This window comes from Musca vetustissima, unplaced genomic scaffold (assembly GCF_032173495.1).
Source record: "Musca vetustissima isolate MV318-11 ecotype Yass unplaced genomic scaffold, APGP_CSIRO_Mvet_v1 utg2170, whole genome shotgun sequence".
Taxonomy (NCBI): Eukaryota; Metazoa; Arthropoda; class Insecta; order Diptera; family Muscidae; genus Musca; species Musca vetustissima.
The window spans coordinates 14,140-33,505 of NW_026879717.1; the positions used below are offsets into that span (position 1 = coordinate 14,140).

At 33.6% G+C, this 19,366-nt stretch overlaps 1 protein-coding gene across 1 annotated transcript; it reads right to left on the minus strand.

Moving 5' to 3' along the window:
* Nucleotides 1–9,690: 9,690 nt before the first annotated feature.
* Nucleotides 9,691–14,245, minus strand: LOC133324811 (uncharacterized; the record flags this gene model as incomplete). The annotated part of the gene is made up of 2 exons (XM_061533648.1): nt 13,819–14,245; nt 9,691–10,035 (listed from the first exon to the last, which is right to left on the minus strand). Coding segments are annotated over exons 1-2 (772 nt in total), but the record flags the coding sequence as incomplete, so codon positions are not given.
* Between the last annotated feature and the right edge of the window lie 5,121 nt (nt 14,246–19,366).

Below are 19,366 nucleotides of genomic sequence, written 5' to 3' on the forward strand. Positions count from 1 at the left end.
TGAATCGTAACAACGTTTCAGAGTAATTAAAATAAAAACTGAGAATTATTTTTCTTTCTTTTTTGACATTTGAAATTGTTAGCTTTTTCTTTTCCGTTTTAATTCCGCTATCTATATGTAATCTTTATGGCAGTAAGTTGAAAGAGAGATGCAATTATGTCCGAAGTGATGTACATATGTATGCACGTCAATCAGATCATTTTCAATTGAGTTGTTGTAAAATTTCTAATTCTTTATTATTTTTTTTTTAATTTGGTTCATAATGAAATAAAATACTGTGACGATTAGAAACATCTTCAACGTAATTTCCAAGAATAGTTGAATGGACTGTTAAGAGTCGTATATGTATGTCTGTATATGCTGATGATACGTCACACTTGTTGTTATCGGAAATAGTAAAATACGTGTAAATATCCATATATGATCAAGTGGAAAGCTACGAACTGGAAGATGTTTTAAACTATCTATTCTCACATTAGTGTTCTGAAGACAAGTACTGAATATGGTATCAGTGTTTATACCCTTCACCACACTGTGGTACAGGGCATTCTTTGTGCATATGTTTGTAACAGGCAAAAGGAATCGAGATAGAAACATGGTTCCTTTTGAGAATAAGCATAGAATCACTTTCTGAGTCGATTTACGTATGACCGTCCGTCCATGTATTTTTGTGAACAAAGTACAGGTCGCATTTATAATCCGATTTAAAATTTGGCACAGTTCAGTTATTTGGCCCAAGGACAAACCCTATTGAAATTGGAGAAAATCGGTTCAGATGTAGATATAGCTCCCACATAAAATTTCGTCCGATTTTATGTAAATGATACACCAAACTCCCAATATTGGTCCAATTGGGACAACAGTTTCCAAAGCGCACTGAATCTGGTTCATACTTATGTAAGCGAATTTTGTTGGAATCGGTTCAAATTTAGATATAGCCCGCATATATAGTTTCGTCCGATTTTATGTAAATGATGTACCAAACTCCCAATATTTGTCCGATTGGGAAAAAAATTTTGAATTAGGTCCAGGCTGATGTCTGAGACATTTTGTTAAAACGGGTTCATGTTTAGATATAGCTCCCATATATACTTTCGTCCGATGTTTGTGAATGATACACCAAACTCCCAAAATTTGTCCGATTGGCACAAAATTTTGCACGGAGAATTGAATTAGGTCCAGACTGATGTCTGCGAAGTTTTGTTAAAATCGGTTCATATAGTTAAAGCTCCCATATATAGTTTCGTCCGATGTTTGTGAATGATACACCAAACTCCCAATATTTGTCCAATTGAGACAAAATTTTGCACAGAGTACTGAATTAGTTCCAGATTGATGTATGCGAAGTTTGGTCGAATCGGTTCAGATTTGGATATAGCTCCCATGCATAGTTTCGTCCGATTTTTTATAAATGGCGCATTGATATTCAAGAGAGGTGACCTTTTCTTGATGTAATGGTCTCTCTTCAATTACTCCAGGATTCTCAGAACCCCAAATATTTAGTTTATTAGCCTACCCGTAATTGGATGTTTATTTTAAACTCTCCAACATAAGGTGGAGGTCTGTCTGTTGAAATCACGATATAGGTCGCAATTTTGAGCAGACATTAATATTACTCCTAGGATGTTTGGTACTGCAAATGGGATTTTGGACACGTTTTTCAACCGAATTGGCTGCATTGAGTGACACATACCCGTACCAAAAACTATTTATATTGACTTATAGCTCCCACGCAACGGTACCCAAAAATATTCGGTATTGAGGGGAGTTTGGACACGTTTTTCAATCGAATTGGCTATAATTTGGTATTTATTATTGTATAGGCAGGTTTCCGGGTAGCCTCCATATAACTGTATCTGCCAATATTACGTATTTTGGGTATTGGTGCACGTTTTCAATCGAATTGGCCGTAATTTAGTATTTTAGGTTCTCAATGTATAGCACATAAACGCACCAAAAATTATTGATATTGACTCAAAGGCACTGACATTGTTTCACCGTCGACTCCAAATTATAAATATAGTAATACATTTCATAGCAATACAAATATAATACCTCTGGTTTTCAGGCAAAGGACTTTTCCTTCGATTGGCAAAAATACAAATAAATATTGGCAATTTGTCATATTCGCATGACGAAAACTCGACAACGAAACTTTCCTTGTGGTGTAAAATGTTGCGGCAATAGGGCTTGGGGTTTTTGATGTAGCATTTACTTTAAATCAGAATAAGCTATATATGGGAGTTATTTAGATATAACTCCCATATGACAAAACTTGACACACGTTCGACTTAACTAACTTCAGTACATTGTGCAAAATTTTGCGCCGTTCGGCTAAGTTTGGTCTTTGGGAGATATATGTATATCTTAACCGATTTTTCCCAGTTTCAATAGGCCCGAATAAATGAGCTGTGCCAAACTTCATTCAATAGTTTAGCGGTCATTTTTCCCAATGTCAGTTTGTTAGTTTGACAGGCGTCGTAGTCCAGTCTCATGCTTAACACTTTATTATATAGGTTTAAGTTAAGTGGAGATGATATGGATCCGTGTTTTGTAACAGCCCCACCGAATGGCGCACCCATATTGTTTTTTTTTCACCCAATAAATAATTTTTCAAAATCAATTTTAATTATAAGGAGTTTTTTGTGTCACTTATTATTATTGCAATAAAAATTTCACTTTTCAATTAACAAAAAATAACGATATGTATTCGATAAAATATAAACATCATTTTCAGAATATGATCACACCTTGTTGGTCGTTTTCATTGGCATCGATTTTTTTTTTGCTATTGCAATGTTGTTGGTGTATACATTGCTGAGGCCTTAAAAAGATGTTAATTCATATTTGACCTAAATACCTAAAATTCTTCAATGTGGTCTTACGTAGCTCACGGCGTTTCTGTGGAATACACGTACACTTGTTGCTTGTCTCATTCACTTTCGTCTTTTGACGCATTCTGTTGAGAAATAATGGCACGTTCCTTAACACTGTCGCCAAGTTAGTCACTAACATTTATAACCACCGATTTGTTATGCAAATTCATAAATAAATAAAAAATAAATAAATAGAAAAGTCAATAACAATTTATTTGTTTTTGGCGAAAATGAAAATGTTTTGAAATATTAAATTTTTCATGTGAGCTACAATTAAAGTATATGTATGGAAAGTGATTGATAGTGGGTTAACTGTATGACTTCATGAATGAATAATGGAATCATGATGTACATTTCACAACTATGATCAGTCAAATTATCATGTAGCTGAGTCCATAGTACGAATGGTATATCTTGAATCGATATTTATTTCCGTTTTCCATTCAAATTATTTTTTTTATATAAATTGTTTTTTTTATCAAATTGCTCGACCTTGTTAATTATAACTTTCTTTAGTCAGAGTGTTAATCCAATAAAGAATAACCATAGTCAAATACCACCACCCACGCTTGTCAGTTTCTCACTATCTACATTTATGTTCAGTTCAATGATCATCTATGGACTCAGCTCATAGTGTGGATGGGTTATCTTGAATCAGCAGTTATTCTGCATTAAAATTATTTTTTTTTATAAATTGCCTTTTTATCGGATTGCTTGACCTTGTTAATTATAACTTTCTTTAGTCAATGTGTTAATCCAATAAAGAATAACCATAGTCAAATACCACCACCCACTTTTGTCAGTTTCTCACTATCTAAATTTATTATTTCAAAAATAACTGAATTCTCTATTATTGAAATTAATTTTCACTTCCTTTGTTTTTCAAAAAATAGTTTCAAAACTTTTTAGTTTATTTTTTTTAGATTTTTACATAATAAAGAATATGCAAATTTAGTTGAAGTGTTTTTTTTTTCTTTTCTTAAAATGCTGAATACAAATCAGCACATTATATATTCTGTTGTTATATCTTCTCATGCGTGCTACATTAACTCTTAGATAAAACGCCAACACAAAGTGGAGTTGCCATCACTATATTTCAGGTTCATAGTTGAGGGATGTTTGGGATATATTCAAATTTGTGGTTTTTATGGGACTTTACCAAAAGGTGGATCTATGAATCATATAGGACCCAATGTGTCGAACAGGTCGAACTGTAATAGACTGTCTAAATAAGGCTTAACAAATGTCGATCAGACAGACGTAGCATCTTCGGTGGACCCTTGATATGAAAGCGGTACGGCCAGACCGAACTATACCCTCCATCAAGTGGTACGCATTCAAAATTCCTTAAATTGGTCGGGACCTTTATATGGTGATTTTGTTATTGCATTATGTGTTAGTATGTTGTCCACGCTCGGAAAATTCTGACCGTATGAACTTCAACATATCAGAAACAACTAAGAAAACTTCACAAGCCTCACGGGGCCGACTTCATGATACCATTCACTACTTTGGGTACATACGAGAGATTCTCATGGAATGGACACGGACGAAATTAAATATGTGGTCTACATATTTATTTCAACCAATTTAAATCAACCCATACACTTACCATTCGGTCGGACATCTGTGAACAATTTCATGTCAATCGAGCAGACTTGGGTTCTTTGGTGTACCAGTTGTATAAAATGGAGCAAAATTATATATAGGAGGTCGAAAAAACAATGGGAGTTTGGTGCACATTTTATATAAAATCGGACGAAAATATATGGAAGCTATATCTACATCTGAACTGATTTAAACAAATCTTCGCGGACGTCAACCTGTAGTATTTCCAATTACATAAAATCGGAAGAAAATATATATGGGAGCACTATCTGAATCCATTCCAACAAAACTACATATATGTCAATCTGGACATAATTTAGTACGCTGTGCAAAATTTTGTCTCAATCGGACAAATATTGGGAATTTAGTGCACCATTCACATAGAATCGGACGAAAATATATATGTCTAGATCTGAACCGATTTCACCATAACTCCACATACGCCATAAATTACAATTCTCTGTGCAAAATGTTGTCTCAATCGGACCAACCTTGGGAGTTTGGTGACCTATGCCAAATTTCGTCCAATTCGTATCATAAATGCGAGCTGAACTTTGCTCACAAGGATATATGGACAGACAAACATACATAAATCGACTCAGAAAGTAATTCTATGCATATTCCTAAATGGAACGATAGGTCTATTAGATAAAAAAATATATATCTCAGAATACCAAATGACAGTCTATACTATGGGAAAATTCGACTTTAAAATATTGATAATGGCGCGTAACCTTTATATGGGGGATTGTCAAAACATGGATCTATATTGATTTTTTCTGCACATATGCATAGGAGCTATACCAAACCTCAAAATTGAACTTCGGTTCAAGAACGTATCAAAAAAACCCTCAAAATACCTATTAATGGGGTGTTAACATTATTTGTTGGCTGCTCTTGACCTTGGGCCAATATACATAATTTTTGGTAGGAAGTTTTTCTACTAAATCAGAATCTAAAATTTAAAATTACAGACAATTGTGTTGAAAGACGTCCCCTTCTCGTCCCCGGACGATGGGAGCATAACTAATTGTTAATCGATTTTCAGTTCGGACCGTTTTGGATCAAATTAATGATCGATTATTTGTTTATCGATGGCATTATGATATGATAAAAAGTACCAAGAATTGTAACAGATAGCCTAGAACTTAGAAATTTGAGTGACGGGCAGTGATGGAGTGTAGAGAAGATGTAGTGAAGGGTTTTGTGAAATTTCGTACTTAATGTGTACGGAATACGCTGCTAACATCAGTACTGAATGGTACAAACTTTTAATTTATGTAATTTATTATAATTATACAAAATGTTCTAAATGTTAGTAAATGGTTGCATTTAGTATTTGGTGAATAAATGAAACAAGAATCTTGGACTTTGCGGTTCGCTAAAATCTTGAATTTTGACATTTTGGTACAGATTTCAAAATATGTTCATAGTACTAACCTAAGTACAATTTATTATTATAATCGGTACATTGTTTAAATCGCTTAGAGCATGTTTTGTATATAACCAAAGTGGTATATGGTGCCATATTCCAACTTTGGTCCTTTCCTAACTGGTTTTTAGTCATATCCGTCTGCGAAAGAACTACTAAATTCTAAACGGCAACACTGTCTACCATCCATCTAGTACCATTGTCGCCGAAGCTCTAAAGACTCCAACCACCATCAACATCATTATCATAATGATCTTCATTTGTTGGCGTTTAAAAACCATTCAGTTTAAGATTGTTTGTATATACATACATTCGTTTGTATGTATTTATGACTGTGTAGCGTTTTTGTAGAGTAAATTATGATATTTTGTGTACAAAAGAAAACAGTGAAAGTGCATAATATTTAATCGGTTTATAAGAAATTTAATATGATTTGTTTTTGTTGTTTGTATTTCGGCTGCTTTCGATGATGAAAGAAAACAAAAGTGAATGAAACTGGCGATGAGATGAGATGGTGGAGACAATAAGCCTGTAGACCGAAGAAACGGAGGGCGAGCAAGAAAGAGATGAAAAGAGAAGGAGTCAATGTAGTGACCTCAACTGCCAAAATGAAATTCCATTCAATATAAATTTCTTGTTCGGATTCTTGTAAGTTAATCTGGTTTGTTGGTGACACAACCGCCAACCAAAACCTTGTTTCTCCCTCAAAAGTTGTACAACAACTTGAAAATATTCGAAAAAAAAAACTAAAGATAAACACAGGTTTTAGAAATCCTTACCTCTACATAAATACGTGAACATGAAAGAGGCACAGTTTTGCGTATGTATGGTCATCGCCATACATACCAAAACAAAAATCCTCCCTAATGAAATTTATACATCCCACAGAAGAACAGAATTGTGGTCAACTTTGTCAAATGAAATGGACCGAAACCAACTTTCACCGATTTGTGATACCAAACCGAACCGAAAAAAACGCACACATGAAGAAAAACAAACCAAACTTTAACTAAAAATATTTATATGACCAAACTTTAGTTCAGTTACACGCTCACACACACATCAAAACAGCATCTGTTACTGTATCTGCAACTTTATCAGCATCCCAATCATTCGAACCAAAAACAACAAAAAAAAAATGTCTCAGTAAACAAAACTCAATTTCAAGTTGTGGCGAACCAGTTTCTTTCTTACAAATTTTCAATACCCACAAAATATGACATTTTCTGGTTTGTGAACTTCCACAAATAAATATTACGAAAGTATTGCAGCATTTTTAGTTGGCAGTTGAAGGCGACAGCTCGTATAGGAAATGAAATCAATTTCATCAATATAACTTTTGTTTGAAGAACTTTATAAACAAATTCGAAGTACTAATATACTGATTGACATTGAGTTCAAATTCACATTGCAATTTCTGAGGTTATATAAATTAATAGGAAATGGAAAAAAAACTTTTTTAAGAAAAAAGGTTTTCTAAGTTATAATGCCATTGAATATAATCTTAAATTAAATTAAATTGAATATTAACTCAAAACGAGATTTTCATGGTGAAATTAGAATTTTTGTATTTTTTTAAGTAAGTGGGTAATCCACCATAATGTGAAATTATATTGCAATTTTTATTCCATTTGCAACATCTCGAAATCGTTATCAGGCATGGTAAAGATAATAGGCTGTACAAAGTTCGGTTCAAATCTGATAGTCCCTTCTCATGATAGTATAAAATTATTTTTGTTTGAATAATTTTGACCATTTTGTGTGGGTGGTACCAGAGGCTAAGGGTATAAAAAACTGATTACTATTGGCGCACTTTTAAGGGTAGGTATATAAGGGCGCATCCCTAATTTCGCTATTATGCGGTGTTTAGGCACGTTTTTCAATTAAAGTGGTTTTGGTTTTTAATTTTGGGTCCTCAATGGGTACAATAGAACCCTATTGAAATTGGAGAAAATAGGTTCAGATTTAGATATAGCCCCCATATATAGTTTCGTCCGATTTTAGGTAAATGGTGCACCAAACTCCCAATATTGGTCCGATTGAAACAAAATTTTGCACAGAGTATTGAATTAGGTCTGGATTGATGTGTGCCAAGGTTGATTGAAATCGGTTCAGATTTGTACATAGCTCCCATATATAGTTTAGTCAGATTTTATGTAAATGGTGCACCAAATTTCCAATATTGAAATAAAATTTTGCACAGATTGATGTATGGGATGTTTTTTTTTTTTGAAATCGGTTCAGATTTAGATATAGCTTCATATATATTTTTTTGTCCAATTTTATGAAAATGGCGAACCGAGGAATCTATTTTTGTTCTTTATTCATGAAATTTTGGAGCGTGTATTGAATTTAGTCCAAAATGATTTGGTTATGTTTGAAATTTGTTCAGATTTTAATATAGCTCATATATATTCTTTAGTCTGATTTTATGAAATGGTGCAAATGGAGGAGCCTATGTCTGTTCGCTTTACATGAAATATTGCATGGCGTATTGGATTGAAAAGGATTCAAGTTTAAATATAGCTTCCATATATTTTTCATCCGATTTCATCAAAATGATGTACCAAATAACTAAAGTTTGTCCGCTTAGGACCAATTAGTGCACAACGGACCAACTCGAACCCACAATATTAGATTTTGTGTCGAGATAAATTTTGGATAACGCATAGTGTTGCATCATACCAAATGGTGGATGCCACGGTTGCTCAAATACGTCCATTTTTATATAGATCTTATACATGTTTTGCTCGATGATTGACATTAAAATTTTCTTAGATTTCAGATTGTATCTGTATGGGCTGTTTTAATTTAGTTCACATATCGACAACTTCACGCAGTTAATTTCGTTATATTCCATTTTAATGGTCCTCCAAAGATGATATGTCTATTCTATCTAAAGGACACTGTACATATGAGGATCTCTTGTATGTACCCAACGTGGTCCGACTTTAGATCTTTCCTTACTGGTTTCAGATTACATGTCTGCAGTAAAATCGAATAAAATTGTTTGTACAACATTTCGTCCTTCTAACTCGATTCTTTTTGCACCTTTTTCGCCTTTAATTTTTTGAACCGGACCCCAATTATCCCAAGATGCGATTTTTAATCCTCGAAGCATTCTACACAAATATAGCTCATTAGATTTTAGGTGGGAAGAGAAAAAAATAACTCCCAACTTTGACCTATGACGATAAACTCATATCCCTAAAAATAATTTTCCAACCCCACTGACTACGGCTTCGATTTTGTTTCATTGACAATTTTGGCCTGCTTCTCCAATGACCCGAAATATTATAGTATAGCCATCTCGAATGGGTACTCCGACATGCACCTTCAAATTATCAAAATTTGAGATTGTAATCTAAAAAGTTTACGGATGTTACGTAAGGTTTCCTACACTATACGTAAAGTCTCGTTTTTCCCTATTTTTGTAGTTCCGAGGGACATTTGTAATAAATAGTTCTGAATTTATCAAGAATACTAAACATCTCCTAATTGATTCAGATATGTTTTTAATTCAGTTCAGCATTTTCTTAAAATTTGTTTACCATAGTCATATATAGTACTCCACAATGTAGCCATATTTCAATTATAACTTTTCCTTCTTTATTTATTATATAACTTATACACCATGTACAAACAAAAAATAAATAAATATATATTTAAATAAATACGATTACTAAATGTCTAGAAGTTATTTTTAATTCATTTGTTATCTTAAAATTTTTTGTTCACTTTTCTGTCAGTTACTGTGTGTGACCGACGACCAACCTCTATATGCCAATGGCAATGCTGATTTGGCATTGTCTTGCAACAAGTCTTCTGACCCAAAACGATATTTACTATTGTCGTCTGCGGCAACACTGCGTCGTCTTCGGCGTCTCTTGTGATGATGACCATCTGCTGTGACGTATTGTACACTGTGAGAGGATTCGTGTCCTTGAGATGCTAGTGACTTTACTCCAACAAGTGCAGCCATCATTAAAGCCATCATAGATACACCCATGGCCTTCATTGCTAAGGCACCGAGACCGCCGAGTCCCATGACAGCCATCATTTTTGAGAACATAAGAGCCATTAACATCATAGCACCGCCACCCTTATCCTTTTTACGAGCTGTATGAACATATTTTTTTTGTGGATTTAGATGAAATGAAAAAAGGAAAAATATGAATTTAAAATATAATGCAGAAAATTTAAAAGATTTTATACTAAGAAAAATATATACAACAACGGTGGTATATAAAATACAATAAATATTCCTTATATAAGATGTTCTTCCCTTAGAACTAATTCTTTAAAAAGGCAATCCTTAATTAGCCCCATTAGAACTAAATCTTTAAAAATGCTATCCTTAATAGTCCATTGAAAAAAATATTCCTAAAAACTCACTTTTTGATAGGCCCCTAAAAAAAAATTCATTAAAAAATCCACACTTTAATAGTCCCTTGAAATACAATAAATATTCCTTATATAAGATGTTCTTCCCTTAGAACTAATTCTTTAAAAAGGCAATCCTTAATTAGCCCCATTAGAACTAAATCTTTAAAAATGCTATCCTTAATAGTCCATTGAAAAAAATATTCCCTAAAAACTCACTTTTTGATAGGCCCCTAAAAAATATTCATTAAAAAATCCACACTTTAATAGTCCCTTGAAAAATGTATTCTTTAAAAATTACATATTTTTTAAATCCACGCCTTATAGTCCTTTGGAAAAACATATTCTTTAAAAAATCCACGGCTTAATAGTCCCTTGAAAAATCCCCTGAAAAATATTATTTAAAAAATCCACGCCACTGAGTCAGATGAACAATCACTTGAAAAATCACATTGTAATTAATTATTAGTTTCAAATTTTCTCTTTCAGATTTGGAAATTACCAAACTACATATACGACAAATTATAACAGGTTTTATTGGAAATTACGAAATCTATGTATTACATGCATACACGCATATACAATATATATTTATAATTTGATCAATTAATTTTGTTTTTTGGCTTCATATTTTACTTTTATTGCAATTTGATTTGATTCACACGACATGATTAATTGATTTGCTTGCAGCGGCACGGAAGTTGTAAACATGTTTGTATTTCATTGTGCGTGACTGTCATCTAAATTAAGCCAATTATTCCCACAACCTAGCAATTTATGCCAATATTCCAGTAGTACAATAATGACAGTAGTTTTTTTTATTTTCTTCATCGTCGAACCATCTGCAAAACGCAAAAAGTCGTCCAACGACCTGTTGCCCAGTATTATACAAACATACATATGTCGGAGATATGTGCATATGTGTGTGTTCACGAATAATTAAAACAAGTCAATTGTTTTGGATTAAATATTAATGCGTAGCAAAACTTTGTTTATGCTCATGGTTGTTGGCTATGTGCAAGCGACGAGGGTAATTTGAAAAGTTAGTTCGAGGATCAAATAAGAAAATTGCTCTTGTTTAAAAAATCCTGGCAATCCCGAAACTGCCATCATTCGAAATAGGTTTTGAGATTCGAAATTCTTTATCAGAATAAAATGCTGAGTCGATTTTCTCATGTCTGTTTGTTGAAGTAACGCTTGCTGGACTTTTGTATTGAAAATATGATAATCGGTCTATGCTTTGTTATATCCTGAGGCTATAATTTGACATTCCGAATCTTTGGTGGGTAAAGGAGAAATTTGCAGGAGAGTCTTAATATGTCCATTACGATTTCATGGAGTGTAAAATTTTTATCTAATAAAAATGTTGAAGGTCTATGTTTTGAAAGAGCTCGATTGTCTTTGGCTCGTTTTCAGCCGAAGGGTCTGTAATTTGACCCGGCATGTTTCGTCGTGGGTAAAAACCTTTTCGCAAATTTGCCAGAAAAAGTCCATGTTTTGTCCCTCTTCATTTTAGGTACATTCTTGATCCTAAGCTCATTGTCGACTTTAATATGCCAATCCGGGTTCTTGGTGGCGAAAAAATAATAAAGTTAAATATAAGTACTTTTGGGCAATATAGAGATCCGAAGTTTGAGCACCCCGAACAGTGCGAGATGTAATGTGGCATTGGAGAATTTGCGGAAAATGTTCAATGTAGATCAACGTTTTGAAATAACTCCCACATAAATGTTCCGTCCCATAATAATTATTTTCATAGTCTTCATTTTCCAACCGAAGTGTCTGTAATTTGGCATTTCGTGCTTGTAATGGGAATCGGACCATGTTTTTTGCCTCGTCCCCATATAAAGTTGTCGGTTCATTTGAGGCATTTTCATAATCCTAGGCGCATTTGGTACTTCAAATTCTTGAGGGATAAATAACTACTTCACAGAAATTTTCTATAATGGTGCCTATAGTGACGTAGCCCCCATATGAATGTCCAGCCCCACGTTCAGTATACTGAAGGACTTAGCATAAAATGCGACGTTTCAAGTTTTTGGAGGATAAAGTACCACTTGGTAGGATACAAGATTACGAGACAATTAAATATTGGTCAATATTACAGAAAGTCTTAGCATATAAGGAGCCTTTTCTGGTTTTCAGAGGATAAGGACCACTTGGTAGGATAAAAGAATAGAAGACCATTAAATATTGGTCAATATTTTGACATAGCCTCCATATATAGGTCCACCATTTTCGGTATGCTGGAGATCTTAGCCGAACTACTTCACAGAAAATGTTCAATAAAGGTCCCTACATTGACATAGCCCTCACATGAATGTCCAGCCCCATGTTCAGTATACTGAAGGTCTTAGCATTTAGGAATACATTTCGGATTTTCGGAGGATAATGTTCCACTTTGTGGATACAAAATAGGAGGCCATTAAATATTGGCCAATATTTTTACATAGCCTTCATTTATAGGTCCCGTTCCATTTTCGGAATTTTACTACTCCAGCGTTTATAATAGGTACTAAAATTCTAATACCCTTCACCACACTGTGCAGGCTATTATGTATTTGTGCATATGTTTGTAACAGGCTAAAGGAATCGAGATAGACCTATGGTTCCTTTTGAGAATATCCATATAATACATTTTTGAGTCGATTTAGCAATGCCCGTCCGTCTGTTGGATACTAATTTGATATTTTGGGTTCCGCCCCAAGTTCGTCATACTGGATGTATCAGTCGAGTTTTACAACATTAGTGTCTGTAAATTGGTATTCCGGGTTAAGTTCAAAAAATATTACCCACATAATGATACAGATCATTTTATGCATCTTGAGTGATCGATCCTCATAACTGGCTATAATAAGGCTATTGGGGTTTTCGGAGCATAAATGACTACTTGGTAGGATAAAATAGCAATCAATTGATAGCATCCATATATAGGTAATAATATTGTTCTAATATTGTTCGGCATGCTGGAGGTCTTATCATGTAAGGAGGTATTTTTAGTTTTCGGAGTATAAGGTCCACTTGGGAGGATAAAACGATAAATGAATCCGTTTGTATACAATAATATAGCCACATAAATATAGGTATTTTGAATAGGTACCCCTTGGTGGAGGATTAAAAGTTCTGCACAATCAAACGTTTTTTCATGTTTTCAGGAATGTTGTACATTTCAGAATGTTGTAAAGTATTCCTTCTGAAGGTGAGAAAGATTGCTATATAGCTTTATAATGGTAAACAAAATTATATCACGTTATCATTCATAGTATGGTATAGATAATTCATATGTATGATATGAATATTTTTTCTAAGTTGTATATAAAATTTAAATTACTGCCTATGCATTATTCCATACCTCATAAATTTGCTGCATACAAACACTTTCCTTTCGCACCTCGTATAATTAACTACACACGCTAGACTATCAACAAATATAATTACCGAAAAAACAACATTTTGACATGACAGTAACGTATGCGTCGTTGTTAATATTAAATAGTCGCGTGTCTAACCTCAACTTACCTTCTCCGCTCATTGAATCCATTTGAATTCCACTCTGATCCAGATCACGTGCCATGTAATGACGTTCGCTGACATCCGCCAATAAATCCGAAAATTTTATATTCAACTCATGCGTTCGCAGGTAACGGGAAAAACGTCCCAGGAAGGTGTCATCGGTGTCACCATCATTATCGACAGTATTATCTGTCAAATTTGCCGTCACCTGATTGTTGCCATCGTCGGAGGTGATATTTGTCGACGGTACCAATTCTAGTCCACGTATAATGACAACGGGTTTATTTGTTTTACTTAAATTATTTAAGGCATTTTGTAAAGCTTTCGAACCACGACACCATAGCACCGTTTCTAGGGAATTATTCGAACAATCATCTGCATTGTTAGGATGCTCGGTATCTGTCGGCAGGGCGGCCTGACACAACAGGATCATGAGATGAATTTTTAAATAAAAAAACAGAAATTTTTGTAACATTTTCGCCGTTTTCTTCTTCTTCTTCGTCTTCAACCGGATAACCAGCAATCAGAGTACGTACACTGTGATTGATGACGTTTACTGCACCACGTTCTTTTACTAATTGTCAACTAATTCAATCATTTGAAAATATTTCTAATTTATATAAAATTTCTTTTCGATTTTTCGCATAGCGTTAGAAAAAAAAAACAAAATGAAAATAGGCATGTACCATGACCGCCCATCCCTTTGACCACATTCAATTTTCTTCGTCTGCAGAAGAGAAAATTATCATTATAATTTCCATTCGAGTGAGACAATTTTCCGAATAGCTAAAAAATCTGGGTTTTCTGTTTTTTTTTTTTCAAATGATAAATGTAGAAATGTCACGCTACAGTTGGCATACTTGATTTTCAAAAATCTCCCCGAATGATAGGCTTAGGGTATATATCTATCGGTAACACCCACTGACACTTTTTACTCGTTTCGATGAAATTTGAAAATAAACCGGCTTAGATTATTATTACGTTTAGAGAAATACCAAATAAATCAAATTTAGAAATTCGACTAGACTGAGGAGAAATGAGTTGTCATTTCAGTTTTGACAACGCTTGTTTTCCATTTTTCAACAGGCGTTTACAATTTTTTGAATTTGACCACTAAACGTGGTCATGTTTTAGAATGTGACAACGGACGTTGTCAAATTTGAGAATATGACAACGAATGTTGTCAAATTTGAGAATATGACAACGAATGTTGTAAAATTGTATTCATATGTGTTCAAATCAGCGACTACACGTGCCAAACGAATGCATTGAATTTATAAATACTTCAAAGGTTAGTAACTTAGATTTACTACGAATTCAAATATGTTATATTTATTGTTTTTGTCAATCTCTTAGCGGCACAGGTAACATTTCGGAGGTTGGAGTATAAAAAACACAGATGGAGTCAATTTGAACACTTTCGTGTTCGAAACCGTTGTTAAGTTGACCACAAACCGTATTGCTACACTATTGACACCATATGTGCTCATTTTGTACACGGATACTGTCATTTTTTCTATGTGTGTAGATTCTTTAAAATGTCTTAAGGGATTTTCACTTGAAATTTCATAGGGATATTCTTGAATTAGTGTAGATTCGAATTAAAGCAAAATACAAAATTAAATTTTTTGAAACCGAGAATGAAGCTATCAACAGCAGTTAATTTCAAATGCAAATATTTGAAATATAGTGATATCTATAGGACCATTGCGGATGGGAGAAAAGGTTTCAGAAGGTATACCCTAAATATAAAGATTTCCAAAAAGTGTAGCGATCGCAGTATGTCGTATATTAAATCCGTTTCTACTTTCATTTAAAATAAAGAAACGAAAATTAGAAGACAAAAAAAAACACATTCAAGAAAAATACATTTCATTTCAACTGGACAAAAGTAATTTCCAATTGCTGTTTTGTTTTAAAATTTCTACGGTCTGTTGGTCACGCGCAACGTTTTATTTTGGTTCGGTTTATTTTTGTGCCCAATTACATTCTTCATTGTTATAATTCCAAAATAGAAATAATAATGAAAACAAGAAACAAACAATTCGACATAAACTGCAGCACAACTATGTTCAAAGAGATTGTCATTGTCTGATATTTATTGTCCGGCAATTGGTATCAAGTTCATGGCACGAGTAGAATTTTATGACATTGTTTAATAAAAACAAAAATCCAATAACAAGTAGTAGAGACGTGGGTTTTGAAAATTTATTGTCAAAGGCTCTTGATAGACAAATGTTAATAACATAAAAGGGAAGAATTTATATTTAATAATTTTGCAAGACAATATTAAATTTGATAATGTTTTTATTCTTATATAAGCTAAAGTTATGTATTGTGAGTTGAAAATAAAATAAAAAACCAAATTTAATTTGATATTGTTCTATATTGCCCAGGATTTCATGACAACTAAAAAAACGACACTACATAAAACAATGATGGCATATGCTATAAAAAACATACATATGTTACTGAAAATTCATTCATTTCTGCCAGACTACAAACTCGCAGTCATGATGAGTTCAATACATTGGTTTCCACGGAAGAAGAATGAAAATAGACAAAATGAAAACAAATCGTAAAATTTACATAATAATTGTCATGGTATTCATGTACACACGCACACTCCGACAGCAATACAAAGTCAAAGGCACGAAAATTAGTTTCAACGACAACAAAAAAGACCAGTAAGGAAAGTAGTAAAGTCGGACGGGGCCGACTATATGATACCCTTCACCACTATGGGTATATTAAAGAGGACTATTAGCATGAAATTGGATGAAATAAAATATGTGATATTTATCTAAATGTGAATCTACCTAGATCTATCCATAAAATATGTAAATCGACTTCAAACAAATATAAATAGGTCATCCGTTGGGCTATGTCTGTACTTCTAGAAAACGCAACTATATAATTTTATGCTTAATTTTGTACGATGTGCAAACTTTGATATCAATCTGACTAACATGAGGCGTTTGATACCCAATTTACTTGAAATCGGGCAAAAATATATATGGTGCGTCAATTATTTAAAATCAATCTATAATAAAAAAGGCTATGTCTATCTAAATCTGGACCGATTTTCACGAAACTTGGCAGACATCATTCTAGGCTCTATTCAGTACGTTATGCCAAATTTCGTGCAAATCGAAAGATATATAGGGACTTTGGGGCACCATTTACATGAAATCGGACGAAACTATATATGAGAGCTATATCTAAATCTGAACCAATTTTCTCGAAACTTGGCAGACATCATTCTAGACCTAAGTGATTAGGCTGTACCAAATTTCGTGCAAATCAAAAGATATATAGGGACCGTTTACATTAAATCGGTTAAATATATATATGGGAGCTATATCTAAATCTGAACCGATTTTTCCCAATTTCAATAGGGTTCGTCCTTGGGCCGAATAAGTGACCTATGCCAAATTTCATCCAATTCGGATCATAAATGCGTCCTGTACTTTGTTTACAATTTAACATGGACAGACGGACGGACGGACAGACGGACGGACATGCATAAATCGACTTAGAAAGTGATTCTATGTATATTCTCAAAAGGAACCATGGGTCTATCTCGATTATTTTTGCCTGTTACAAACATATGCACAAAGACATAATACCCTGTACCACAGTGTGGTGAAGGGTATAAAAAGCGAAAGTTAAACGTCGAACAGTAACCCAACAGTTGGAGTCTACTACTAGTATGGTATTTCCCACAATGTTTCACTTGTCACTGAAGTAGAAAATGACTTTAAAGGTAGTGGACATCGCAATGACGACATAGCCACAGATACATATGTAAATAGAACCAGCAAACACATGAAAAATTATTTGAAGTGTTTATGTTGTGTTGTAAGAACGATTACAAAGAGTTTTGTTGTTGCGACATGAAAATAAAGTTTGGATGATATAGGAAAAATGTTAATAGCTCAATGTACTTCATATAGGTACGTTAAAGCTGTTCAAGTTCACTATAATTACTCCTACGATGTTTGGCATTGGAAATGAGATTCCAACTGTTTGGTAGAGGCAAACAACAGTTCCGTTGTTTAAAGGTTTCATCTAAATTTTTCAATGACATGGTTGAAATTAGCCATTCGAGGTTGATGGAGGAATGAAGGATATTGTCAATATTGGTCCATGTTTGGTCCTATTAGTTCAAGTGTGATTGAAATCATGTAAAATTTAAGTTCTTCTAAAACCTTTCTTTAGAAATCTATTCCTTCTACTCCTTTCTTTAAAAAATCACTCCTTATAGAATCATAAAATTTGTCTAAAACTTATGCTTTAAAAACGACTTCTGATAGGTCCATAAATTATCTTTATACTATAAAAATCCACTCTTGATAGGTCCATAAAATCTTGTGATATTTTTAATCCACTACGGATAGGTCCTTCTGAAACTTTCCATTAAAAATCCAATACTAAAGGGGCCATAAATTTCTCACAAACCTTTTTTTAAAAATCCGCTCCTGATTAGTCCATAAATTTCTCCGATACTTTTTTAATGGCCCATAAATTTGTCTGAAACTTATCATTAAAACTGCACTCCTGATAGGTCCATAAACTCTTCTGAAACTTCTCTTCATAATTATCTGAAACTTTTCTTTAAAAACGCATAAATCCTTCAAAATAGTCCATAAATTCTTCCGAAACTTCCCGACTTGCGTCGTTAATGGGAACCGGAGAATCGCGACGCAAATCGGATCACCTTTTTCTATAAATATACAAAATCCACTGAAATTTAATTTACTGGGGAAATTATTCAAAACAAAGCAAATTTTATTAACGTACAGGTGACGATCAGTGTTGCCAGAAGTTGTAAAAATGCTAAACGGCAGAAAATATACCAAATCAGGCACTAAAAATCCAAAAAAATAGTAGTCCACAATGTAGCTCGGACCGACGCAACTTAAAATTGCAACGACGTAAATCGAATTTTCTGGCTTTTGAAAAGCGACGCAAGTCGGGACTCTAGTATATTCTTCTGAAACTTTTCTTTAAGACTTCACTAAATTCGGTTGAAACTTGTTTTAACCCTCTAAGCCCCGAATTTTTTTCCAGGACCATAGAACAATTTTCTGTGCACATTTTAATGCAGCTACCCTTAATAGGGTATGGACAAAACTTGATGTTACTACATCCTTTCATTCATACAGCACCTTATTTCTGAAAAATAAAAGTCCAATATCAAGAAAACCAAATGCAATATCGGCGAAAAATCACTTTTAATTATTTTTTAGGTTGTTTATTACAAGAATCAAAAATAATTCTGAGGGTAAAATTCGTACAATTCGAATACGAAGTGATTTAAATTTAATTTTTTTTTTGTGCTGTGGGACTACAATCGAAGCCAATCCTGAATTTGTATACTTCTTTATTGAGGGAAATAAGAGCCTGTGCCAATGCTATATTTTGGATAATCGGCTTTCAGGCTTTTCAGTCTTCACTGTGGCTGGAGACTTGTTTATAGAACTCTCTTGAATTGGAGCGGTCGTTTACTTACTTAGCTGGTTTTTAACAGAATTTCCGTTCAGTAAGCCAA